The sequence below is a fragment of the Oryzias latipes genome, chromosome 23, assembly GCF_053564925.1.
Source record: "Oryzias latipes strain Hd-rR chromosome 23, Olatipes_Hd-rR_3.1".
NCBI classification, from domain to species: Eukaryota; Metazoa; Chordata; class Actinopteri; order Beloniformes; family Adrianichthyidae; genus Oryzias; species Oryzias latipes.
In genome coordinates, this window is record NC_136259.1 from 26,353,265 (window position 1) to 26,379,137 (window position 25,873).

Consider the following 25,873-nt stretch of genomic DNA (forward strand, 5'->3'; position numbering starts at 1 on the left):
TCCATTTATGGACCGTTTTATTTACAGGCGGTTTACATTCTGAAACCACACGAACAGACACCCAGGTCCCACAATCCTCTGCTTCACCGTCCAGCTGGATCTGAACAGAAACGTCGATTGTCTGGTAGAGAATCACAGAACAAACATCTGAAGGGATTTGAACCATCAAAGGAACATTTGTGGCAGCAGAGTTAAGCTCCGCCTTAAACGACCTGGTGATTAACTTAAGGAAGCGTTAGGAGGAAAGTCAGAAAAATCCCAGCATGCTTTTCCTGAAGAGCTGCTTCAGTTGTGACTTTTGTCAATTTACAGTGATTTGGAGTCATTCCCTACGGCGTTCCCAAACGTTCCTGTTTCCAGAGGAGGAACGTTTGGGTGAAGAACATTCTGACGGGCTGCAGTTTGTGGCGGCGCTAGACTCTTGAAAAGACCCAAAATATTTGTTTATGTTTAAAACTAAATCTAAAATGGTGTCTGCACGTTGGTGGCGAGCCCTCTGAACGCCGTCGCAGCAGAGGAGCTCGCCCCCTCCCATCAGGACAGGCGGCGCCCTCTGGAGGTCTGTGTGGAAACGAGACGTCCGGCTCGGCCCGATGCTCCTCACGCCTGTCCAGGGAGCTCCTTCAGCCTCGCAGGCCTCCGTCCAGCGTCAGCGTCCCGAACCTGCAGAGCCAACAGCACCGTGGTGCGTTCACTGACCACCAGGACATTTCAAATGTGCACGGCGGCAGAAGTCTGACCTCTCTAGGAAGTGGTTGTTCTCTGCCAGCTCCTTGACCACGCCCTCCATCTCCTCCTTCAGCTTTTTCATCCTGAACAGCAACAACATGCAGTCAGACTGGAACAGGAGGAGGAGGAGGAGGAGGAGGAAGACTCACCCCAGAGTCATCTCCACCAGCGTGTTCTGGCTCAGGTACGCCTGAGGTTTCATCCCGCTGGACACCAGAGGGAGAACCTTCTGGGGGAGGAGCTCCTGCAGCTGCAACAAAAACGCTCAGTTCTCACACGGCTCAGGTGACGGCAGAACCGCCCGCATCAGGAACCCTCCCCCGCCGTGCTTCACACTGCCACAGCTCAGATGCGATTTGTCATGTGTGGAGGTTTCAGTGCTTTGAGACATTTCCTGCCAGAACATGAAACTAGAACCCGGTTTGAAGTTCGGTTCTTCCTCACAGAACGCTGGTCTCTGTCTCGGACAGACTGATCTTGATCAGATCAGATCAGATCAGATCAGGATGGGGGTGTGAGCCGACGAGGCCGGGGTTGGATGTGGACTTTAGATCCACTTTTAGGAGGATCTTTAGGTCCGGGTTTTTACCTTGATGTTTCTCTCCATCAGAATGGTCACCTCCTTCTGGATGCTGATCAGCTGACTGGACAGGCTGAGCAGCTGCTTCCTCACCTGATGGATCTTCCTGCAGCCAGACGCAGACTCAGTCTTTAACCAGCTCCTTAACACGGCAGCCAATCGGAGCAGAGGAGACGTACCTCATCCACTCCTCGCTCTTGGAGATAAAGAGGCGGTACTTCATGGCGCACTCCTCGGTGAACAGAGATCGGGCTTTGCTGGCGTGGAGAACCAGCTTCTGCCTGCAGGACAGAGTCAGACTGAGCGCGCTCATTGGCGGGCGGCGGGAACAAAGGGGGAGGAGGGACTCACTTGTCAAACTTGTGGATCTGCTCCTCGTTGTACGGCAGACCTGCAGACACACCAAAGGTCATGAGCGTCAAAGCGCTGAACCCTCTGAAACCTGCATCTGCTGAGACTCACGCCGCTCCGCCTTGTCCTTCTTGAACTGCTGGTAGATGGCGGTGATGGAGTCCAGAAGGACTTTGATCTTCTCCACGCTGCCGACAGAAGAGTGGGGTCACACACATGCAAACGGACACGCACACACTAACGCGCAGCCTTACTTCCTGTCCTCGGGGTGCGTCCCCACTTGCTGCGTCCAGCCGTCGTTCAGCAGGCCTCCGGGGAGGAACTTGCTCTTCACGTCCTGCATGTTCCGCTCCACTGGATCCAGCGAGCCGGAGATCTGCAGACACGCCTCAACCTCAGACATGCAGCTGACGCGCTCAGGCTCCGCCCACAGCCGCACCACTTTTCCAAACTTGTTTTTGTCAGGACATTTCTGTACTGGGGAGGACTATAGCAGAGCTCATGTGATGTCAGAGGAACTGACCAATCACAGAGAGCTCCCAGGCGCTTCACGCCATCATTTCAGATAAAAGGATTCTCCGTTAGTCAATGTTTACATTTCTGTTAAATCCAGATTGTTTATTGAAATGTTTCCTGAAGTGTTTCGGCCAATCAGAAGGCGTCCTGTGGGGAAGCTGGAGGGAGGGGGACGCACTCACCCTGACCACCTTCTTGTGCATGTCTGACACCTCGTCATACTCCAACGACAGCATGCTGGCCTGCATCAGCACCTCGAACCTGCAGTTCACACCGGTTAGCTGGTCATGGAAGGGTCACCAAACCTGCAGGAGGGGGCGGAGTCTCACAGCTGCTCCGTCTTCTCCAGCATCTGGGAGCAGCAGCTGCACAGGTAGAAAACCTCCGCCTTCTTGTGCAGGATCTCGCTGTAGTCCTCCTTCATGAGCTCGCTGAGCGAGGACAGACAAAAAGAACGGAGAACGTTGAGAACCAGAATGTTGGAGGTCAACCGACAGAAAGAACCTGGAAACAAAAACATCCATCAGACCAGACCAGACATTTATAGACGGGCGGGAGAAGACGAGCAGACGCCGCATGCACATGTGGGATCCACTCAGTGACATCGGTCTTGAATAAACTTTATTGAACAGCTTGGAGGACGTGGACAGAAGGGACTTCTGAGCTCTGGACTCACATCAGACCCCGGACTCCTTTCCGCACCAGTTCCTGGTAAACCAGCAGAGACTCCGAGGTTTTCCAGAGATGTCCCACGTCTCCTGCAAAAGTCTGAACAAACAAGAGTCACATGGTGGGGGAGCAGCCCGACACAGGGGTGGACTGAAGTGGACCGGAACCCAGCAGGGGAACCTGAAGTGCCCCCCCCCCTTGGGGAGTTGATGTACCTTAGCATAGCTGGCGTCCAGGTCCAGGTCATAGCGAGGCTGGACTTTGGGAGGACTGGCTGTGGAGACAAAAGCCGACAGTCAGCTGCCCACCGGGAATCCGGACCGGCTGGCCAAGACCTCCTCTGCTCTTACGGTCTTCAAAGATGAGTCCTACGGTGGCCACAGACTCGCGGCTGACCAGCATGATGGGGTTGTCTCTGGACGTCCTGGGGAAACTCTTGGCCTGCCTGTTGGGGTCCAGCAGGAGGCGGCGGCCTTCGTACAACAGCTCCTGGTTGTGCAGAGGGATGCTGGTCCTGCGGCACAGCAGCTCCTGGAACAGCGCCGCCCTGTGGACGGACAGGAAACCGCGGTGGTCACACACAGTAGCTACGGGTGCCACTGGAGGCGGGGCGGCGCGTCTTCTCACGTGTTGTACTCGTGGATGTAGATGTGGTGCAGGGTGGCCTGCTGCAGGCTGAAGATGTAAACCACGGTTCTGTGCAGGATGTCGTTGGTCTCTGCGAAAAACTGGTCGAAGCCCCAACACTTCTCCTGATCCGCCTCCAGGATGTTGGCGAGGACGGGGGTCAGCAGGCTCTGAAGACCCCTGAAGAAACATGGACATCCAGTCGGGTTCTAGACAGTCCTACGAAGTTCCATACGAGGATCCAGCCTCAGCGGACAGACCAGCAATAACAGACGGAGCGAAGCCACAGAGCCAGAACCAGAAAGTGGGTGTTCGCATCTTCAGGCTGACATGACTGTGTTGACATGGTTGTATGGAGATGTTCATGTCAACAAGATCGTGTTGAATTGATCTGTTGACATGATTGTTGATGTGTTTTTGTTGACATTGTTCGTTTGTTTCTATTGAGTCTTTATACAGTCGCTGCAACAACCCAGTTACCCAAGCTGGGATCAAGACAGTATTATCTTGTCTTAATATAGACGTTTTCTCGTTGACGTGTTCGTGTAGACCAGGGGTGTCAAACTCATGGTTCGGGGGCCACATTCAACCCGTCTGATCTTAAGTGGGCCGGACCGGTAACATAAAAACAAAATAACAGCATTGTTTTTGTTTATTAACTCAGTTGGAAAAAATGCCTCAACCAACATGGTAACCTAATCACTTATTATTACACATTCATTCACAGAGGCCAATGGATCTCAAATAAAATGAATTTCTCTTAAAAGAAAAAGGTCTATTCAGTTTTGTACTGACTGAATATTTTACATCTGACACTGAAGCAATCCCGATAATAAACTCAAGAGGGGCTGCGCAAAAAAAATGAAACACCCTGCCTAAAAAGAAAACTGTCCATTTTCCTGGAAAGCTCAGCAATCCACTTCTTTTTGACAACATTTTGGTCATTATTGTGTCATACTGATCATTCTTATAGCAACACAACAGCCTTTAGGCTCACAGGGAAACAAACTGCATCTTACCCAGAAGCAGAGCCGTTAGGATTTTACTTTTGGCACGCTTGGCACGGCGCAAGCATGATGTTTCACGTGTTTTGCTTTTCCTTTGCTCCCCCTAGTGGCAGAAGTGCGCATTTTGGTTATTTCTTTAAAAAATCATAACTCGCCACAGGAATGGACTAGAAACGTGCTTTCTTTTTTAAACATGCTTATGCTGTTTGCTCTTCATGTGTGGGCTGGACTAAACCACCTGGCAAGCCGCATACGGCCCGCGGGCCGTATGTTTGACACCCCTGGTGAAGACGTTTTTTCATGTCGTGTTCGTGTAGAGGTGTTCTCGTTGACGTGTTTATGTAGACGTTTTCTCGTTGACGTGTTCTCATTGTTGTGTTCGTGTAAAGGTGTTCTCGTTGACGTGTTCGTGTAAAGGTGTTCTCGTTGACGTGTTCATGTGGACGTGTTCTCATTGTTGTGTTCGTGTACAGGTGTTTTCGTTGACGTGTTCTCGTTGACGTGTTCATGTAGAGGTTTTCTCGTTGACGTGTTCTCATTGATGTGTTCGTGTAAAGGTGTTCTCGTTGACGTGTTCGTGTAAAGGTGTTCTCGTTGACGTGTTCATGTGGACGTGTTCTCATTGTTGTGTTCGTGTACAGGTGTTTTCGTTGACGTGTTCTCGTTGACGTGTTCATGTAGAGGTTTTCTCGTTGACGTGTTCTCATTGATGTGTTCGTGTAAAGGTGTTCTCGTTGACGTGTTCGTGAAGAGGTGTTCTCGTTGACGTGTTCGTGTAGAGGTGTTCTCGTTGACGTGTTCGTGTAGACGTGTTCTCGTTGACGTGTTCATGTAGAGGTGTTCTCGTTGACGTGTTCATGTGGACGTTTTCTCGCTGACGTGTTCGTGTGGACGTGTTCATGTTGACGTGTTCATATAGACGTGTTCATGTAGACGTGTTCAGGTTGACGTGTTCATATAGACGTGTTCATGTAGACGTGTTTTCGTTGACGTCTTCGTGTAGACGTGTTCTCGTTGACGTGTTCGTGTAGACGTTTTCTCTTTGACGCGTTGTCTTTGTCGTGTTCGTGCACAGGTGTTCTCGTTGTCGTGTTCGTGTAGAGGTGTTCTCGTTGACGTGTTCTCGTTGTCGTGTTCGTGTAGACGTGTTCTCGTTGACGTGTTCGTGTAGACGTGTTCAGGTTGAAGTGTTCGTGTAGAGGTGTTCTCGTTGACGTGTTCGTGTAGAGGTGTTCTCGTTGACGTGTTCGTGTAGACGTGTTCTCGTTGACGTGTTCGTGTAGACGTGTTCTCGTTGTTGTGTTCGTGTACAGGTGTTTTTGTTGACGTGTTCTCGTTGACGTGTTCATGTAGAGGTTTTCTCGTTGACGTGTTCTCATTGATGTGTTCGTGTAAAGGTGTTCTCGTTGACGTGTTCGTGTAGAGGTGTTCTCGTTGACGTGTTCGTGTAGAGGTGTTCTCGTTGACGTGTTCGTGTAGACGTGTTCTCGTTGACGTGTTCGTGTAGACGTGTTCTCGTTGACGTGTTCATGTAGAGGTGTTCTCGTTGACGTGTTCATGTGGACGTTTTCTCGCTGACGTGTTCGTGTGGACGTGTTCATGTTGACGTGTTCATATAGACGTGTTCATGTAGACGTGTTCTCGTTGACGTGTTCGTGTAGAGGTGTTCTCATTGATGTGTTCGTGTAAAGGTGTTCTCGCTGACGTGTTCGTGTAGAGGTGTTCTCGTTGACGTGTTCGTGTAGAGGTGTTCTCGTTGACGTGTTCGTGTAAAGGTGTTCTCGTTGACGTGTTCGTGTAGAGGTGTTCTCATTGATGTGTTCGTGTAAAGGTGTTCTCGTTGACGTGTTCATGTGGACGTTTTCTCGCTGACGTGTTCGTGTGGACGTGTTCATGTTGACGTGTTCATATAGACGTGTTCATGTAGACGTGTTCTCGTTGACGTGTTCGTGTAGAGGTGTTCTCATTGATGTGTTCGTGTAGACGTGTTCTCGTTGACGTGTTTGTGTAGACGTGTTCTCGTTGACGTGTTCATGTAGAGGTGTTCTCGTTGACGTGTTCATGTGGACGTTTTCTCGCTGACGTGTTCGTGTGGACGTGTTCATGTTGACGTGTTCATATAGACGTGTTCATGTAGACGTGTTCTCGTTGACGTGTTCGTGTAGAGGTTTTCTCTTTGACGTGTTCTCATTGTCGTGTTCATGTAGAGGTTTTCTCGTTGACGTGTTCTCATTGATGTGTTCGTGTAGACGTGTTCTCGTTGACGTGTTCGTGTAGAGGTGTTCTCGTTGACGTGTTCATGTAGACGTGTTCAGGTTGACGTGTTCATATAGACGTGTTCATGTAGAAGTGTTTTCGTTGACGTCTTCGTGTAGACGTGTTCTCGTTGACGTGTTCGTGTAGACGTTTTCTCTTTGACGCGTTGTCTTTGTCGTGTTCGTGCACAGGTGTTCTCGTTGTCGTGTTCGTGCACAGGTGTTCTCGTTGTCGTGTTCGTGTAAAGGTGTTCTCGTTGACGTGTTCATGTAGAGGTGTTCACGTTGACGTGTTCTCGTTGTCGTGTTCGTGTAGACGTGTTCTCGTTGACGTGTTCGTGTAGACGTGTTCAGGTTGAAGTGTTCACAGACGTGTTCACGTAGACGTGTTCTCGTTGACGTGTTCTCGTCATGTTCGTGTGAAGGTGTTCTCGTTGACGTGTTCATGGAGACGTGTTATCGTTGACGTCTTCGTGTAGACGTGTTCATATAGACGTGTTCTCGTTGTTGCGCTCGTGTAGAGGTGTTCTCGTTGACGTGTTCATGTAGAGGTGTTCACGTTGACGTGTTCGTGTAGACGTGTTCAGGTTGAAGTGTTCACAGACGTGTTCATGTAGACGTGTTCTCGTTGTGTTCTTGTAAAGGTGTTCTCGTTGACGTTTTCATGTAGAGGTGTTCACGTTGACGTGTTCGTGTAGACGTGTTCAGGTTGAAGTGTTCACAGACGTGTTCATGTAGACGTGTTCTCGTTGTTGTGTTCGTGTAGACGTGTTCTCGTTGACGTGTTCGTGTAGACGTGTTCAGGTTGAAGTGTTCACAGGCGTATTCATGTAGACGTGTTCTCGTTGACGTCTTCGTGTAGACGTGTTCATGTAGACGTGTTCTCGTTGTCGTTTTGTGTAGAGGTGTTCTCATTGACGTGTTTATGGAGACGTGTTCATGTAGTCGTGTTCGTGTAGACGTGTTCAGGTTGAAGTGTTCACAGGCGTATTCATGTAGACGTGTTCTCGTTGACGTGTTCGTGTAGACGTGTTCAGGTTGACGTGTTCATATAGACGTGTTCTCGTTGACGTCTTCGTGTAAACGTGTTCTGGTTGACGTGTTCGTGTAGACGTTTTCTCTTTGACGCGTTGTCTTTGTCGTGTTCGTGTAGAGGTGTTCTCGTTGACGTGTTCTCGTTGTCGTGTTCGTGTAGACGTGTTCATGTAGAGGTGTTCAGGTTGAAGTGTTCACAGACGTGTTCATGTAGACGTGTTCTCGTTGACGTGTTCTCGTTGTCATGTTCGTGTGAAGGTGTTCTCGTTGACGTGTTCATAGAGACGTGTTATCGTTGACGTCTTCGTGTAGACGTGTTCATATAGACGTGTTCTCGTTGTTGTGTTCGTGTGGAGGTGTTCTCGTTGACGTGTTCATGGAGACGTGTTATCGTTGACGTCTTCGTGTAGACGTGTTCTCGCTGTCGTTGTGTGTAGAGGTGTTCTCATTGACGTGTTCATGGAGACGTGTTCATGTAGACGTGTTCTCGTTGACATCTTTGTGTAAACGTGTTCTGGTTGACGTGTTCGTGTAGACGTTTTCTCTTTGACGCATTGTCTTTGTCGTGTTCGTGTAGAGGTGTTCTCGTTGACTTGTTCTCGTTGTCGTGTTCGTGTAGAAGTCTTCTCCTTTACGTGTTCATGTAGAGGTGTTCACGTTGACGTGTTCTCGTTGTCGTGTTCGTGTAGAGGTGTTCTCGTTGACGTGTTCATGTAGAGGTGTTCATGGAGACGTGTATTTGTTGACGTCTTCGTGTAGACGTGTTCATATAGACGTGTTCTCGTTGTTGTGTTCGTGTGGAGGTGTTCTCGTTGTCGTGTTCGTGTAGAGGTGTTCTCGTTGACGTGTTCATGTAGAGGTGTTCACGTTGACGTGTTCTCGTTGTCGTGTTCGTGTAGACGTGTTCTCGTTGTCGTGTTCGTGTAGACGTGTTCTCGTTGACGTGTTCGTGTAGACGTGTTCAGGTTGAAGTGTTCACAGACGTGTTCATGTAGACGTGTTCTCGTTGACGTGTTCTCGTCATGTTCGTGTGAAGGTGTTCTCGTTGACGTGTTCATGGAGACGTGTTATCGTTGACGTCTTCGTGTAGACGTGTTCATATAGACGTGTTCTCGTTGTTGTACTCGTGTAGAGGTGTTCTCGTTGACGTGTTCATGTAGAGGTGTTCACGTTGACGTGTTCGTGTAGACGTGTTCAGGTTGAAGTGTTCACAGACGTGTTCATGTAGACATGTTCTCGTTGTGTTCTTGTAAAGGTGTTCTCGTTGACGTTTTCATGTAGAGGTGTTCACGTTGACGTGTTCGTGTAGACGTGTTCAGGTTGAAGTGATCACAGACGTGTTCATGTAGACGTGTTCTCGTTGTTGTGTTCGTGTAGACGTGTTCTCGTTGACGTGTTCGTGTAGACGTGTTCAGGTTGAAGTGTTCACAGGCGTATTTATGTAGACGTGTTCTCGTTGACGTGTTCTCGTTGTCATGTTCGTGTGAAGGTGTTCTTGTAGACGTGTTCATGGAGACGTGTTATCGTTGACGTCTTCGTGTAGACGTGTTCATGTAGACGTGTTCTCGTTGTCGTTTTGTGTAGAGGTGTTCTCATTGACGTTTTCATGGAGACGTGTTCATGTAGTCGTGTTCGTGTAGACGTGTTCAGGTTGAAGTGTTCACAGGCGTATTCCTGTAGACGTGTTCTCGTTGACGTGTTCGTGTAGACGTGTTCAGGTTGACGTGTTCATATAGACGTGTTCTCGTTGACGTCTTCGTGTAAACGTGTTCTGGTTGACGTGTTCGTGTAGACGTTTTCTCTTTGACGCGTTGTCTTTGTCGTGTTCGTGTAGAGGTGTTCTCGTTGACGTGTTCTCGTTGTCGTGTTCGTGTAGACGTGTTCATGTAGACGTCTTCAGGATGAAGTGTTCACAGACGTGTTCGTGTAGACGTGTTCATATAGACGTGTTCTCGTTGTTGTGTTCGTGTGGAGGTGTTCTCGTTGACGTCTTTGTGTAAACGTGTTCTGGTTGACGTGTTCGTGTAGACGTTTTCTCTTTGACGCATTGTCTTTGTCATGTTCGTGTGAAGGTGTTCTCGTTGACGTGTTCATAGAGACGTGTTATCGTTGACGTCTTCGTGTAGACGTGTTCATATAGACGTGTTCTCGTTGTTGTGTTCGTGTGGAGGTGTTCTCGTTGACGTGTTCATGGAGGCGTGTTATCGTTGACGTCTTCGTGTAGACGTGTTCTCGCTGTCGTTTTGTGTAGAGGTGTTCTCATTGACGTGTTCATGGAGACGTGTTCATGTAGACGTGTTCTCGTTGACGTCTTTGTGTAAACGTGTTGTGGTTGACGTGTTCGTGTAGACGTTTTCTCTTTGACGCATTGTCTTTGTCGTGTTCGTGTAGAGGTGTTCTCGTTGACTTGTTCTCGTTGTCGTGTTCGTGTAGAGGTGTTCTCGTTGACGTGTTCATGAAGAGGTGTTCACGTTGACGTGTTCTCGTTGTCGTGTTCGTGTAAAGATGTTGTCGTTGACGTGTTCATGTAGAGGTGTTCTCGTTGACGTGTTCATGTGGACGTGTTCTCATTGTTGTGTTCGTGTACAGGTGTTTTCGTTGACGTGTTCTCGTTGACGTGTTCATGTAGAGGTTTTCTCGTTGACGTGTTCTCATTGATGTGTTCGTGTGAAGGTGTTCTCGTTGACGTGTTCGTGTAAAGGTGTTCTCGTTGACGTGTTCATGTGGACGTGTTCTCATTGTTGTGTTCGTGTACAGGTGTTTTCGTTGACGTGTTCTCGTTGACGTGTTCATGTAGAGGTTTTCTCGTTGACGTGTTCTCATTGATGTGTTCGTGTAAAGGTGTTCTCGTTGACGTGTTCGTGTAGAGGTGTTCTCGTTGACGTGTTCGTGTAGAGGTGTTCTCGTTGACGTGTTCGTGTAGACGTGTTCTCGTTGACGTGTTCATGTAGAGGTGTTCACGTTGACGTGTTCGTGTAGACGTGTTCAGGTTGAAGTGTTCACAGACGTGTTCATGTAGACATGTTCTCGTTGTGTTCTTGTAAAGGTGTTCTCGTTGACGTTTTCATGTAGAGGTGTTCACGTTGACGTGTTCGTGTAGACGTGTTCAGGTTGAAGTGATCACAGACGTGTTCATGTAGACGTGTTCTCGTTGTTGTGTTCGTGTAGACGTGTTCTCGTTGACGTGTTCGTGTAGACGTGTTCAGGTTGAAGTGTTCACAGGCGTATTTATGTAGACGTGTTCTCGTTGACGTGTTCTCGTTGTCATGTTCGTGTGAAGGTGTTCTTGTAGACGTGTTCATGGAGACGTGTTATCGTTGACGTCTTCGTGTAGACGTGTTCATGTAGACGTGTTCTCGTTGTCGTTTTGTGTAGAGGTGTTCTCATTGACGTGTTCATGGAGACGTGTTCATGTAGTCGTGTTCGTGTAGACGTGTTCAGGTTGAAGTGTTCACAGGCGTATTCCTGTAGACGTGTTCTCGTTGACGTGTTCGTGTAGACGTGTTCAGGTTGACGTGTTCATATAGACGTGTTCTCGTTGACGTCTTCGTGTAAACGTGTTCTGGTTGACGTGTTCGTGTAGACGTTTTCTCTTTGACGCGTTGTCTTTGTCGTGTTCGTGTAGAGGTGTTCTCGTTGACGTGTTCTCGTTGTCGTGTTCGTGTAGACGTGTTCATGTAGACGTCTTCAGGATGAAGTGTTCACAGACGTGTTCGTGTAGACGTGTTCATATAGACGTGTTCTCGTTGTTGTGTTCGTGTGGAGGTGTTCTCGTTGACGTGTTCATGGAGACGTGTTATCGTTGACGTCTTCGTGTAGACGTGTTCTCGCTGTCGTTTTGTGTAGAGGTGTTCTCATTGACGTGTTCATGGAGACGTGTTCATGTAGACGTGTTCTCGTTGACGTCTTTGTGTAAACGTGTTCTGGTTGACGTGTTCGTGTAGACGTTTTCTCTTTGACGCATTGTCTTTGTCATGTTCGTGTGAAGGTGTTCTCGTTGACGTGTTCATAGAGACGTGTTATCGTTGACGTCTTCGTGTAGACGTGTTCATATAGACGTGTTCTCGTTGTTGTGTTCGTGTGGAGGTGTTCTCGTTGACGTGTTCATGGAGACGTGTTATCGTTGACGTCTTCGTGTAGACGTGTTCTCGCTGTCGTTTTGTGTAGAGGTGTTCTCATTGACGTGTTCATGGAGACGTGTTCATGTAGACGTGTTCTCGTTGACGTCTTTGTGTAAACGTGTTGTGGTTGACGTGTTCGTGTAGACGTTTTCTCTTTGACACATTGTCTTTGTCGTGTTCGTGTAGAGGTGTTCTCGTTGACTTGTTCTCGTTGTCGTGTTCGTGTAGAGGTGTTCTCGTTGACGTGTTCATGAAGAGGTGTTCACGTTGACGTGTTCTCGTTGTCGTGTTCGTGTAGAGATGTTGTCGTTGACGTGTTCATGTAGAGGTGTTCTCGTTGACGTGTTCATGTGGACGTGTTCTCATTGTTGTGTTCGTGTACAGGTGTTTTCGTTGACGTGTTCTCGTTGACGTGTTCATGTAGAGGTTTTCTCGTTGACGTGTTCTCATTGATGTGTTCGTGTGAAGGTGTTCTCGTTGACGTGTTCGTGTAAAGGTGTTCTCGTTGACGTGTTCATGTGGACGTGTTCTCATTGTTGTGTTCGTGTACAGGTGTTTTCGTTGACGTGTTCTCGTTGACGTGTTCATGTAGAGGTTTTCTCGTTGACGTGTTCTCATTGATGTGTTCGTGTAAAGGTGTTCTCGTTGACGTGTTCGTGTAGAGGTGTTCTCGTTGACGTGTTCGTGTAGAGGTGTTCTCGTTGACGTGTTCGTGTAGACGTGTTCTCGTTGACGTGTTCATGTAGAGGTGTTCTCGTTGACGTGTTCATGTGGACGTTTTCTCGCTGACGTGTTCGTGTGGACGTGTTCATGTTGACGTGTTCATATAGACATGTTCATGTAGACGTGTTCAGGTTGACGTGTTCATATAGACGTGTTCATGTAGACGTGTTTTCGTTGAAGTCTTCGTGTAAACGTGTTCTCGTTGACGTGTTCGTGTAGACGTTTTCTCTTTGACGCGTTGTCTTTGTCGTGTTCGTGCACAGGTGTTCTCGTTGTCGTGTTCGTGTAGAGGTGTTCTCGTTGACGTGTTCATGTAGACGTTTTCTCGTTGACGTGTTCTCATTGTTGTGTTCGTGTAAAGGTGTCCTCGTTGACGTGTTCGTGTAGAGGTGTTCTCGTTGACGTGTTCGTGTAGAGGTGTTCTCGTTGACGTGTTCGTGTAGACGTGTTCTCGTTGACGTGTTCGTGTAGACGTGTTCTCGTTGTTGTGTTCGTGTACAGGTGTTTTTGTTGACGTGTTCTCGTTGACGTGTTCATGTAGAGGTTTTCTCGTTGACGTGTTCTCATTGATGTGTTCGTGTAAAGGTGTTCTCGTTGACGTGTTCGTGTAGAGGTGTTCTCGTTGACGTGTTCGTGTAGAGGTGTTCTCGTTGACGTGTTCGTGTAGACGTGTTCTCGTTGACGTGTTCGTGTAGACGTGTTCTCGTTGACGTGTTCATGTAGAGGTGTTCTCGTTGACGTGTTCATGTGGACGTTTTCTCGCTGACGTGTTCATGTGGACGTGTTCATGTTGACGTGTTCATATAGACGTGTTCATGTAGACGTGTTCTCGTTGACGTGTTCGTGTAGAGGTGTTCTCATTGATGTGTTCGTGTAAAGGTGTTCTCGTTGACGTGTTCGTGTAGAGGTGTTCTCGTTGACGTGTTCGTGTAGAGGTGTTCTCGTTGACGTGTTCGTGTAAAGGTGTTCTCGTTGACGTGTTCGTGTAGAGGTGTTCTCATTGATGTGTTCGTGTAAAGGTGTTCTCGTTGACGTGTTCGTGTAGAGGTGTTCTCGTTGACGTGTTCGTGTAGAGGTGTTCTCGTTGACGTGTTCGTGTAGAGGTGTTCTCATTGACTTGTTCATGTAGACGTGTTCTCGTTGACGTGTTCGTGTAGACGTGTTCTCGTTGACGTGTTCATGTAGAGGTGTTCTCGTTGACGTGTTCATGTGGACGTTTTCTCGCTGACGTGTTCGTGTGGACGTGTTCATGTTGACGTGTTCATATAGACGTGTTCATGTAGACGTGTTCTCGTTGACGTGTTCGTGTAGAGGTTTTCTCTTTGACGTGTTCTCATTGTCGTGTTCATGTAGAGGTTTTCTCGTTGACGTGTTCTCATTGATGTGTTCGTGTAGACGTGTTCTCGTTGACGTGTTCATGTAGAGGTGTTCTCGTTGACGTGTTCATGTGGACGTTTTCTCGCTGACGTGTTCGTGTGGACGTGTTCATGTTGACGTGTTCATATAGACGTGTTCATGTAGACGTGTTCTCGTTGACGTGTTCGTGTAGAGGTTTTCTCTTTGACGTGTTCTCATTGTCGTGTTCATGTAGAGGTTTTCTCGTTGACGTGTTCTCATTGATGTGTTCGTGTAGACGTGTTCTCGTTGACGTGTTCGTGTAGAGGTGTTCTCATTGTCGTGTTCATGTAGAGGTTTTCTCGTTGACGTGTTCTCATTGATGTGTTCGTGTAGACGTGTTCTCGTTGACGTGTTCGTGTAGAGGTGTTCTCGTTGACGTGTTCGTGTAGACGTTTTCTCTTTGACGCGTTGTCTTTGTCGTGTTCGTGCACAGGTGTTCTCGTTGTCGTGTTCGTGCACAGGTGTTCTCGTTGTCGTGTTCGTGTAGAGGTGTTTTCGTTGACGTGTTCATGTAGAGGTGTTCACGTTGACGTGTTCTCGTTGTCGTGTTCGTGTAGACGTGTTCTCGTTGACGTGTTCGTGTAGACGTGTTCAGGTTGAAGTGTTCACAGACGTGTTCATGTAGACGTGTTCTCGTTGACGTGTTCTCGTCATGTTCGTGTGAAGGTGTTCTCGTTGACGTGTTCATGGAGACGTGTTATCGTTGACGTCTTCGTGTAGACGTGTTCATATAGACGTGTTCTCGTTGTTGCGCTCGTGTAGAGGTGTTCTCGTTGACGTGTTCATGTAGAGGTGTTCACGTTGACGTGTTCGTGTAGACGTGTTCAGGTTGAAGTGTTCACAGACGTGTTCATGTAGACGTGTTCTCGTTGTGTTCTTGTAAAGGTGTTCTCGTTGACGTTTTCATGTAGAGGTGTTCACGTTGACGTGTTCGTGTAGACGTGTTCAGGTTGAAGTGTTCACAGACGTGTTCATGTAGACGTGTTCTCGTTGTTGTGTTCGTGTAGACGTGTTCTCGTTGACGTGTTCGTGTAGACGTGTTCAGGTTGAAGTGTTCACAGGCGTATTCATGTAGACGTGTTCTCGTTGACGTCTTCGTGTAGACGTGTTCATGTAGACGTGTTCTCGTTGTCGTTTTGTGTAGAGGTGTTCTCATTGACGTGTTTATGGAGACGTGTTCATGTAGTCGTGTTCGTGTAGACGTGTTCAGGTTGAAGTGTTCACAGGCGTATTCATGTAGACGTGTTCTCGTTGACGTGTTCGTGTAGACGTGTTCAGGTTGACGTGTTCATATAGACGTGTTCTCGTTGACGTCTTCGTGTAAACGTGTTCTGGTTGACGTGTTCGTGTAGACGTTTTCTCTTTGACGCGTTGTCTTTGTCGTGTTCGTGTAGAGGTGTTCTCGTTGACGTGTTCTCGTTGTCGTGTTCGTGTAGACGTGTTCATGTAGATGTGTTCAGGTTGAAGTGTTCACAGACGTGTTCATGTAGACGTGTTCTCGTTGACGTGTTCTCGTTGTCATGTTCGTGTGAAGGTGTTCTCGTTGACGTGTTCATAGAGACGTGTTATCGTTGACGTCTTCGTGTAGACGTGTTCTCGCTGTCGTTTTGTGTAGAGGTGTTCTCATTGACGTGTTCATGGAGACGTGTTCATGTAGACGTGTTCTCGTTGACGTCTTTGTGTAAACGTGTTCTGGTTGACGTGTTCGTGTAGACGTTTTCTCTTTGACGCATTGTCTTTGTCATGTTCGTGTGAAGGTGTTCTCGTTGACGTGTTCATAGAGACGTGTTATCGTTGACGTCTTCGTGTAGACGTGTTCATATAGACGTGTTCTCGTTGTTGTGTTCGTGTGGAGGTGTTCTCGTTGACGTGTTCATGGAGACGTGTTATCGTTGACGTCTTCGTGTAGACGTGTTCTCGCTGTCGTTTTGTGTAGAGGTGTTCTCATTGACGTGTTCATGGAGACGTGTTCATGTAGACGTGTTCTCGTTGACGTCTTTGTGTAAACGTGTTGTGGTTGACGTGTTCGTGTAGACGTTTTCTCTTTGACGCATTGTCTTTGTCGTGTTCGTGTAGAGGTGTTCTCGTTGACTTGTTCTCGTTGTCGTGTTCGTGTAGAGGTGTTCTCGTTGACGTGTTCATGAAGAGGTGTTCACGTTGACGTGTTTTCGTTGTCGTGTTCGTGTAGAGATGTTGTCGTTGACGTGTTCATGTAGAGGTGTTCTCGTTGACGTGTTCATGTGGACGTGTTCTCATTGTTGTGTTCGTGTACAGGTGTTTTCGTTGACGTGTTCTCGTTGACGTGTTCATGTAGAGGTTTTCTCGTTGACGTGTTCTCATTGATGTGTTCGTGTAAAGGTGTTTTCGTTGACGTGTTCGTGTAAAGGTGTTCTCGTTGACGTGTTCGTGTAGACGTTTTCTCTTTGACGCGTTGTCTTTGTCGTGTTCGTGCACAGGTGTTCTCGTTGTCGTGTTCGTGCACAGGTGTTCTCGTTGTCGTGTTCGTGTAGAGGTGTTCTCGTTGACGTGTTCATGTGGACGTGTTCTCATTGTTGTGTTCGTGTACAGGTGTTTTCGTTGACGTGTTCTCGTTGACGTGTTCATGTAGAGGTTTTCTCGTTGACGTGTTCTCATTGATGTGTTCGTGTAAAGGTGTTTTCGTTGACGTGTTCTCGTTGACGTGTTCATGTAGAGGTTTTCTCGTTGACGTGTTCTCATTGATGTGTTCGTGTAAAGGTGTTTTCGTTGACGTGTTCGTGTAAAGGTGTTCTCGTTGACGTGTTCGTGTAGACGTTTTCTCTTTGACGCGTTGTCTTTGTCGTGTTCGTGCACAGGTGTTCTCGTTGTCGTGTTCGTGCACAGGTGTTCTCGTTGTCGTGTTCATGTGGACGTGTTCTCATTGTTGTGTTCGTGTACAGGTGTTTTCGTTGACGTGTTCTCGTTGACGTGTTCATGTAGAGGTTTTCTCGTTGACGTTTTCTCATTGATGTGTTCGTGTAAAGGTGTTCTCGTTGACGTGTTCGTGTAGAGGTGTTCTCGTTGACGTGTTCGTGTAGAGGTGTTCTCGTTGACGTGTTCATGTGGACGTTTTCTCGCTGACGTGTTCGTGTGGACGTGTTCATGTTGACGTGTTCATATAGACATGTTCATGTAGACGTGTTCAGGTTGACGTGTTCATATAGACGTGTTCATGTAGACGTGTTTTCGTTGAAGTCTTCGTGTAGACGTGTTCTCGTTGACGTGTTCGTGTAGACGTTTTCTCTTTGACGCGTTGTCTTTGTCGTGTTCGTGCACAGGTGTTCTCGTTGTCGTGTTCGTGTAGAGGTGTTCTCGTTGACGTGTTCATGTAGACGTTTTCTCGTTGACGTGTTCTCATTGTTGTGTTCGTGTAAAGGTGTCCTCGTTGACGTGTTCGTGTAGAGGTGTTCTCGTTGACGTGTTCGTGTAGAGGTGTTCTCGTTGACGTGTTCGTGTAGAGGTGTTCTCGTTGACGTGTTCGTGTAGACGTGTTCTCGTTGACGTGTTCGTGTAGACGTGTTCTCGTTGTTGTGTTCGTGTACAGGTGTTTTTGTTGACGTGTTCTCGTTGACGTGTTCATGTAGAGGTTTTCTCGTTGACGTGTTCTCATTGATGTGTTCGTGTAAAGGTGTTCTCGTTGACGTGTTCGTGTAGAGGTGTTCTCGTTGACGTGTTCGTGTAGAGGTGTTCTCGTTGACGTGTTCGTGTAGACGTGTTCTCGTTGACGTGTTCGTGTAGACGTGTTCTCGTTGACGTGTTCATGTAGAGGTGTTCTCGTTGACGTGTTCATGTGGACGTTTTCTCGCTGACGTGTTCGTGTGGACGTGTTCATGTTGACGTGTTCATATAGACGTGTTCATGTAGACGTGTTCTCGTTGACGTGTTCGTGTAGAGGTGTTCTCATTGATGTGTTCGTGTAAAGGTGTTCTCGTTGACGTGTTCGTGTAGAGGTGTTCTCGTTGACGTGTTCGTGTAGAGGTGTTCTCGTTGACGTGTTCGTGTAAAGGTGTTCTCGTTGACGTGTTCGTGTAGAGGTGTTCTCGTTGACGTGTTCGTGTAAAGGTGTTCTCGTTGACGTGTTCGTGTAGAGGTGTTCTCGTTGACGTGTTCGTGTAGAGGTGTTCTCGTTGACGTGTTCGTGTAGAGGTGTTCTCATTGACGTGTTCGTGTAGACGTGTTCTCGTTGACGTGTTCGTGTAGACGTGTTCTCGTTGACGTGTTCATGTAGAGGTGTTCTCGTTGACGTGTTCATGTGGACGTTTTCTCGCTGACGTGTTCGTTTGGACGTGTTCATGTTGACGTGTTCATATAGACGTGTTCATGTAGACGTGTTCTCGTTGACGTGTTCGTGTAGAGGTTTTCTCTTTGACGTGTTCTCATTGTCGTGTTCATGTAGAGGTTTTCTCGTTGACGTGTTCTCATTGATGTGTTCGTGTAGACGTGTTCTCGTTGACGTGTTCGTGTAGAGGTGTTCTCGTTGACGTGTTCATGTAGACGTTTTCAGGTTGACGTGTTCATATAGACGTGTTCATGTAGACGTGTTTTCGTTGACGTCTTCGTGTAGACGTGTTCTCGTTGACGTGTTCGTGTAGACGTTTTCTCTTTGACGCGTTGTCTTTGTCGTGTTCGTGCACAGGTGTTCTCGTTGTCGTGTTCGTGCACAGGTGTTCTCGTTGTCGTGTTCGTGTAGAGGTGTTCTCGTTGACGTGTTCATGTAGAGGTGTTCACGTTGACGTGTTCTCGTTGTCGTGTTCGTGTAGACGTGTTCTCGTTGACGTGTTCGTGTAGACGTGTTCAGGTTGAAGTGTTCACAGACGTGTTCATGTAGACGTGTTCTCGTTGACGTGTTCTCGTCATGTTCGTGTGAAGGTGTTCTCGTTGACGTGTTCATGGAGACGTGTTATCGTTGACGTCTTCGTGTAGACGTGTTCATATAGACGTGTTCTTGTTGTTGTACTCGTGTAGAGGTGTTCTCGTTGACGTGTTCATGTAGAGGTGTTCACGTTGACGTGTTCGTGTAGACGTGCTCAGGTTGAAGTGTTCACAGACGTGTTCATGTAGACGTGTTCTCGTTGTGTTCTTGTAAAGGTGTTCTCGTTGACGTTTTCATGTAGAGGTGTTCACGTTGACGTGTTCGTGTAGACGTGTTCAGGTTGAAGTTTTCACAGACGTGTTCATGTAGACGTGTTCTCGTTGTTGTGTTCGTGTAGACGTGTTCTCGTTGACGTGTTCGTGTAGACGTGTTCAGGTTGAAGTGTTCGTGTAGACGTGTTCAGGTTGAAGTGTTCACAGGCGTATTCATGTAGACGTGTTCTCGTTGACGTCTTCGTGTAGACGTGTTCATGTAGACGTGTTCTCGTTGTCGTTTTGTGTAGAGGTGTTCTCATTGACGTGTTTATGGAGACGTGTTCATGTAGTCGTGTTCGTGTAGACGTGTTCAGGTTGAAGTGTTCACAGGCGTATTCATGTAGACGTGTTCTCGTTGACGTGTTCGTGTAGACGTGTTCAGGTTGACGTGTTCATATAGACGTGTTCTCGTTGACGTCTTCGTGTAAACGTGTTCTGGTTGACGTGTTCGTGTAGACGTTTTCTCTTTGACGCGTTGTCTTTGTCGTGTTCGTGTAGAGGTGTTCTCGTTGACGTGTTCTCGTTGTCGTGTTCGTGTAGACGTGTTCATGTAGAGGTGTTCAGGTTGAAGTGTTCACAGACGTGTTCATGTAGACGTGTTCTCGTTGACGTGTTCTCGTTGTCATGTTCGTGTGAAGGTGTTCTCGTTGACGTGTTCATAGAGACGTGTTATCGTTGACGTCTTCGTGTAGACGTGTTCATATAGACGTGTTCTCGTTGTTGTGTTCGTGTGGAGGTGTTCTCGTTGACGTGTTCATGGAGACGTGTTATCGTTGACGTCTTCGTGTAGACGTGTTCTCGCTGTCGTTTTGTGTAGAGGTGTTCTCATTGACGTGTTCATGGAGACGTGTTCATGTAGACGTGTTCTCGTTGACGTCTTCGTGTAAACGTGTTCTGGTTGACGTGTTCGTGTAGACGTTTTCTCTTTGACGCATTGTCTTTGTCGTGTTCGTGTAGAGGTGTTCTCGTTGACTTGTTCTCGTTGTCGTGTTCGTGTAGAAGTCTTCTCCTTTACGTGTTCATGTAGAGGTGTTCACGTTGACGTGTTCTCGTTGTCGTGTTCGTGTAGAGGTGTTCTCGTTGACGTGTTCATGTAGAGGTGTTCATGGAGACGTGTATTTGTTGACGTCTTCGTGTAGACGTGTTCATATAGACGTGTTCTCGTTGTTGTGTTCGTGTGGAGGTGTTCTCGTTGTCGTGTTCGTGTAGAGGTGTTCTCGTTGACGTGTTCATGTAGAGGTGTTCACGTTGACGTGTTCTCGTTGTCGTGTTCGTGTAGACGTGTTCTCGTTGTCGTGTTCGTGTAGACGTGTTCTCGTTGACGTGTTCGTGTAGACGTGTTCAGGTTGAAGTGTTCACAGACGTGTTCATGTAGACGTGTTCTCGTTGACGTGTTCTCGTCATGTTCGTGTGAAGGTGTTCTCGTTGACGTGTTCATGGAGACGTGTTATCGTTGACGTCTTCGTGTAGACGTGTTCATATAGACGTGTTCTCGTTGTTGTACTCGTGTAGAGGTGTTCTCGTTGACGTGTTCATGTAGAGGTGTTCACGTTGACGTGTTCGTGTAGACGTGTTCAGGTTGAAGTGTTCACAGACGTGTTCATGTAGACATGTTCTCGTTGTGTTCTTGTAAAGGTGTTCTCGTTGACGTTTTCATGTAGAGGTGTTCACGTTGACGTGTTCGTGTAGACGTGTTCAGGTTGAAGTGATCACAGACGTGTTCATGTAGACGTGTTCTCGTTGTTGTGTTCGTGTAGACGTGTTCTCGTTGACGTGTTCGTGTAGACGTGTTCAGGTTGAAGTGTTCACAGGCGTATTTATGTAGACGTGTTCTCGTTGACGTGTTCTCGTTGTCATGTTCGTGTGAAGGTGTTCTTGTAGACGTGTTCATGGAGACGTGTTATCGTTGACGTCTTCGTGTAGACGTGTTCATGTAGACGTGTTCTCGTTGTCGTTTTGTGTAGAGGTGTTCTCATTGACGTGTTCATGGAGACGTGTTCATGTAGTCGTGTTCGTGTAGACGTGTTCAGGTTGAAGTGTTCACAGGCGTATTCATGTAGACGTGTTCTCGTTGACGTGTTCGTGTAGACGTGTTCAGGTTGACGTGTTCATATAGACGTGTTCTCGTTGACGTCTTCGTGTAAACGTGTTCTGGTTGACGTGTTCGTGTAGACGTTTTCTCTTTGACGCGTTGTCTTTGTCGTGTTCGTGTAGAGGTGTTCTCGTTGACGTGTTCTCGTTGTCGTGTTCGTGTAGACGTGTTCATGTAGACGTCTTCAGGTTGAAGTGTTCACAGACGTGTTCGTGTAGACGTGTTCATATAGACGTGTTCTCGTTGTTGTGTTCGTGTGGAGGTGTTCTCGTTGACGTGTTCATGGAGACGTGTTATCGTTGACGTCTTCGTGTAGACGTGTTCTCGCTGTCGTTTTGTGTAGAGGTGTTCTCATTGACGTGTTCATGGAGACGTGTTCATGTAGACGTGTTCTCGTTGACGTCTTTGTGTAAACGTGTTCTGGTTGACGTGTTCGTGTAGACGTTTTCTCTTTGACGCATTGTCTTTGTCATGTTCGTGTGAAGGTGTTCTCGTTGACGTGTTCATAGAGACGTGTTATCGTTGACGTCTTCGTGTAGACGTGTTCATATAGACGTGTTCTTGTTGTTGTGTTCGTGTGGAGGTGTTCTCGTTGACGTGTTAATGGAGACGTGTTATCGTTGACGTCTTCGTGTAGACGTGTTCTCGCTGTCGTTTTGTGTAGAGGTGTTCTCATTGACGTGTTCATGGAGACGTGTTCATGTAGACGTGTTCTCGTTGACGTCTTTGTGTAAACGTGTTGTGGTTGACGTGTTCGTGTAGACGTTTTCTCTTTGACGCATTGTCTTTGTCGTGTTCGTGTAGAGGTGTTCTCGTTGACTTGTTCTCGTTGTCGTGTTCGTGTAGAGGTGTTCTCGTTGACGTGTTCATGTAGAGGTGTTCACGTTGACGTGTTCTCGTTGTCGTGTTCGTGTAGAGATGTTCTCGTTGACGTGTTCATGTAGAGGTGTTCATGGAGACGTGTATTTGTTGACGTCTTCGTGTAGACGTGTTCATATAAACGTGTTCTCGTTGTTGTGTTCGTGTGGAGGTGTTCTCGTTGACGTGTTCATGGAGACGTGTTATCGTTGACGTCTTCGTGTAGACGTGTTCTCGTTGTCGTTTTGTGTAGAGGTGTTCTCATTGACGTGTTCATGGAGACGTGTTCATGTAGTCGTGTTCTCGTTGACGTGTTTGAGTGCGTCTCACTTGGACAGACTGCAGGACACGGGCATCTCTGTGCTCCACTCAATCTTGCCGTTTTCGCTCTTCTGATGGCCTGAAATGGTCCCTGAAGGTTTCTCTGTGATGATCTTGTACCTGCACCACAAACACAAGAGTGAGGCGGGACCAACTGGAGCATTGACGGGGCGTCCCGCTCCGTCTTACATCACTTCCTTGTTCCTGCGCGGCCCCTCGAATGGCCTAAAGGGGAGGCTGCCGGTGGCGGCGTGGTAGAAGGTAACGCCGATGCTCCACAGGTCCACAGTGGCGCCGTACTTCTTCTGGTGGTCTTTCCTCAACACGGCGCGCTCGTACATGTCCGGGTGCTGCAACCACACCAGGATCTGTCAAAGGAGGTGGACGGCCACAGCGCGCCTGTGCAGGTGCGTCCCTCACCAGATACTCCTCCGTGCCGTACAAAGACACAAACTGCTCGTCGTCCTCCAGCTCCCGGGCCGCTCCGAAGTCCGTCAGCTTGTAGACGGAGCATCCGTCCTCCCCGATGACGCGCATGATGTTCCCTGGTTTGATGTCGCGGTGGACAATGCCATACTCTCTCAGGTGGTTCATACCTGCCACTGAGGTGGAGGAAGGCACAAACGTGTCTTCATCGCTGCTCAGATAACTTTAGGGAAACGGAGCAGGCGGCGTTCCCTCACCCACATCGTGAAGAACGATGAGGAACTCGTCCTCCGGGAGGCCGTAAGCGTTGGATGGCTCCTCCAGAACCGTGTAGAGGCTCCCGCACGGACAGTACTCCATCACCAGAACCTTATGGCGAGTGTTGGACTGCGGGGGGAGAGGGGCGTCAGCCGCTTGAATACCTGCGGTCAGTCGAGGTCTGAGAGCATCAGCACCCGCCCAAACACTGAGGGGGACACCGGGGAAGAAGCCCCAACCCCTTCAGGTTTTCCTTAAACTTCATGAACCACAGCAGTTCTTTATCTTCTGCCCAATTTAACAAGAACCAGCAGAACCAAGCCGGTTCTGGTCAGACTCTGTTATTAAACAAGAACATCTAAAACGCAGTGATGTGAAGTGGAGCGTCTGACACTGTGAACTCTGGGTAAAATGTCTCCCTCTGTTTAATTTGGTGACTGCTGTTGTCTTGGCCTTCAGAAGCACAGGGGGCAGCAGAGCCTCCTCTCATGGGTCGACCGTTGCCTGACGTCTGCAAATGCACTTAATAACAACCATAACAATAATAAAAGTTTAGAAGATAATCTCGCTCTGTGTCGGCGCTCTGCTTGTTTACAACGGACCGCATGATATCTTCTTCTATGGTAGTATGTCCAGACCAATCACTGTCTGACACGTCATCTGACCAACGGACAGCCAATCACATTAACCCTTGTGCTATCTTAGATGACCCCCCCTTCCATGGAGGTGTTCTCCCTACCATGACAAAGGTGGATAAAGGTGGAAAGATTTCATGTAATCCATGGACACCAGTGAAGATCACAAATCATTGAAGAAAAAAGGTTCAGAGCACTGTCTAGTGGGTCTAGATGACCCCACTCCTAATTTTAAAGTGCCTATGATAGAATAAAGGATAATGTGACGTCAGCACTACTCGAAGGACCCCTAACGGTTGTTGTAAGCCGATTGGTTATGGTACCTACACCTGGTTCTGGACGTGCAGAACCTGACCGTGGCGAGCCGTTGACACCCACCTCCTCCTCCACGGCGAACAGCTTGACGATGTTCTTGTGGTTGAGTTTCTTCAGGACCTCGAACTCCCTCATCTGGACGTCCAGCGGCCGCAGGAAGCTCAGGTTGTTGAAGACCTTGACGGCGTACAGGTCTCCGGTTTTCTGCGAGGAACGTGCACCAATCAGGACCAGCCGTTCACGCCTGTGATTAGGCCCCGCCCCCTCTCCTCTCCTACCTTGTGCCTCCCCCGGTACACGTTGGCCGTGGCCCCCTGACCCAGCAGGTCTGAGATCAACCACAGGTAATTGGTGGTACTCTGCATCCTGATCGGTGACGTCAGCCGCTCCTCAGCATCAGCTACTGAAAACGCAGAGGCCCCGCCCAATTCACTTCCTGGAAGCAAACCAAACAAAAACAATCAACACCGATGAGATTTGTTTGTGTTTTTCAGTCGCTGTCCAGTGACGTCACGCTGGGAAATTCCCATCGAGGCCTGAGACTTCAAAGGTTCCGCGCACGCGGCGTCACGATGCCACGGCAGGTGTCCGGTAACGGTTCGCTGTCGGGTTCGGTTCGTTTTCTGGCACAACCCGGGAGACCACAGCGGAAATCGGCGCGGTGACGGATTTAGCAGGACGGACCTCTGATAGTGGTTCGGTGTAAACCCCGGGATCGGTTCCGGCTTTCACTTACAGACATGAAATCTCGCGACGCCGCGGGTCGGAACCAAAACTCTCGACGGTGAAAGCTGCGCCATTCACATAAACAGCGAAAGGAAAACCCGAACCCGGACAGGGTTCCGTTCGTGGGAACACTAAGACACCGAACCGAACAGACACGAACACGGTTCCGAGGAACAAACTACATTTTTATTGTTTACTTCCTTACCGATTTTTCTGGGGCTCGAGCTCCCTTTTTCCGGTCTGCCTGGTCATGTGACTCTGGTAGACGAATTACTGCGTGCGCAAATGTGGGGGCGTGGTTAGGTCGCTCTTACGTCATAAAGAGGCGTTTGGGGACATAAAACCAAAGTTCGTTTGAATTTTTTAATTCGTTCATAACTTTTAGATTTATTTTGATAATAATAATGGATTGGATTTATCTGCGCTTTTCCAGACGCTCAAAGTGCTGACAGTGTGTCCATCATTCATTCATTCTTGGTGATGGTAGCTACTGTTGTAGCCACAGCTGCCCTGGGGCAGACCGACAGATTTTTTTTTTTTACATAAAGATTTTTTAAAATCTTGAATAATTTTCTGGTTTTACCCACAGCCTCATTTTAGCACCAATAGTCTTGTTTCTTTAATTAATGACAGATCACTTTAAATAGCTCAGCTGTTAGATGAGGTTTTTGGTCGATTTCTCCTGTTTTTCTTAAGTCGATTTTTTGTGCCAGAGAATTTATTTATGTTTGCATGTTCTGTTAGTAAAATTCTGTATAAATAAAGTTGACTTTGAAAAAGTGAGGATGAAAACTGAAACCTGGTTTGGTTTTCATTTCCAGTCACTGCAGGTTTGACTTTGATGCATCAGATTTTCATAAGCTTCTGTCCTTCAGCAGAAACCAGCAGAACCACATTTTAAACGAACCGGTTCCTGCGAGGAAGCAGCTCTCCGACTGGCCGGATCCAGACGTCCGTCAACGTCACTAAAAGAAAATCCGGTTGGTTTCAGAATCAGGATTCTACACGGTACATCAAACTGCTGAACGCCTCCGTTTTGATGTCATCACTAACGCTTCCTCAAAGTTACTCTTCAAACCTTCCAGT

The 25,873-nt window shown here is 48.0% G+C and overlaps 1 protein-coding gene across 2 annotated transcripts; it reads right to left on the minus strand.

Annotated features, from left to right (window-relative positions):
• tbk1 (TANK-binding kinase 1) lies at positions 1-25,090 on the minus strand. 2 transcript variants are annotated; one of them, XM_023952315.2, is made up of 21 exons: positions 24,993-25,090; positions 24,340-24,497; positions 24,125-24,265; positions 23,111-23,240; positions 22,848-23,029; positions 22,617-22,777; positions 22,437-22,547; positions 3,473-3,652; positions 3,196-3,392; positions 3,061-3,119; positions 2,853-2,944; positions 2,506-2,607; positions 2,359-2,437; positions 1,915-2,036; positions 1,772-1,848; positions 1,661-1,700; positions 1,489-1,590; positions 1,319-1,415; positions 879-979; positions 741-812; positions 1-663 (listed from the first exon to the last, which is right to left on the minus strand). In XM_023952315.2, the coding sequence occupies exons 2-21, from the start codon at positions 24,424-24,426 to the stop codon at positions 624-626; spliced, it is 2,172 nt and encodes a 723-aa protein (XP_023808083.1). In that variant the 5' UTR covers positions 24,427-24,497; positions 24,993-25,090; the 3' UTR covers positions 1-623. The 2 variants fall into 2 exon arrangements, with proteins under 2 accessions (XP_023808083.1, XP_023808084.1); XM_023952316.2 differs by having other exon boundaries at positions 24,798-25,002.
• Positions 25,091-25,873: the final 783 nt, after the last annotated feature.

Bases quoted from the DNA above. Each gene is read 5' to 3' on its own strand.
- tbk1 (XM_023952315.2), bottom strand. From the start codon at position 24,426: ATGCAGAGTACCACCAATTACCTGTGGTTGATCTCAGACCTGCTGGGT. The intron at 1,591-1,660 runs GTGAGTCCCTCC...TCTGTCCTGCAG, and splicing joins CAGATCCACAAGTTTGACAA to GCAGAAGCTGGTTCTCCACG. The intron at 813-878 runs GTGAGTCTTCCT...GTTGCTGTTCAG, and splicing joins CTGGTGGAGATGACTCTGGG to GATGAAAAAGCTGAAGGAGG.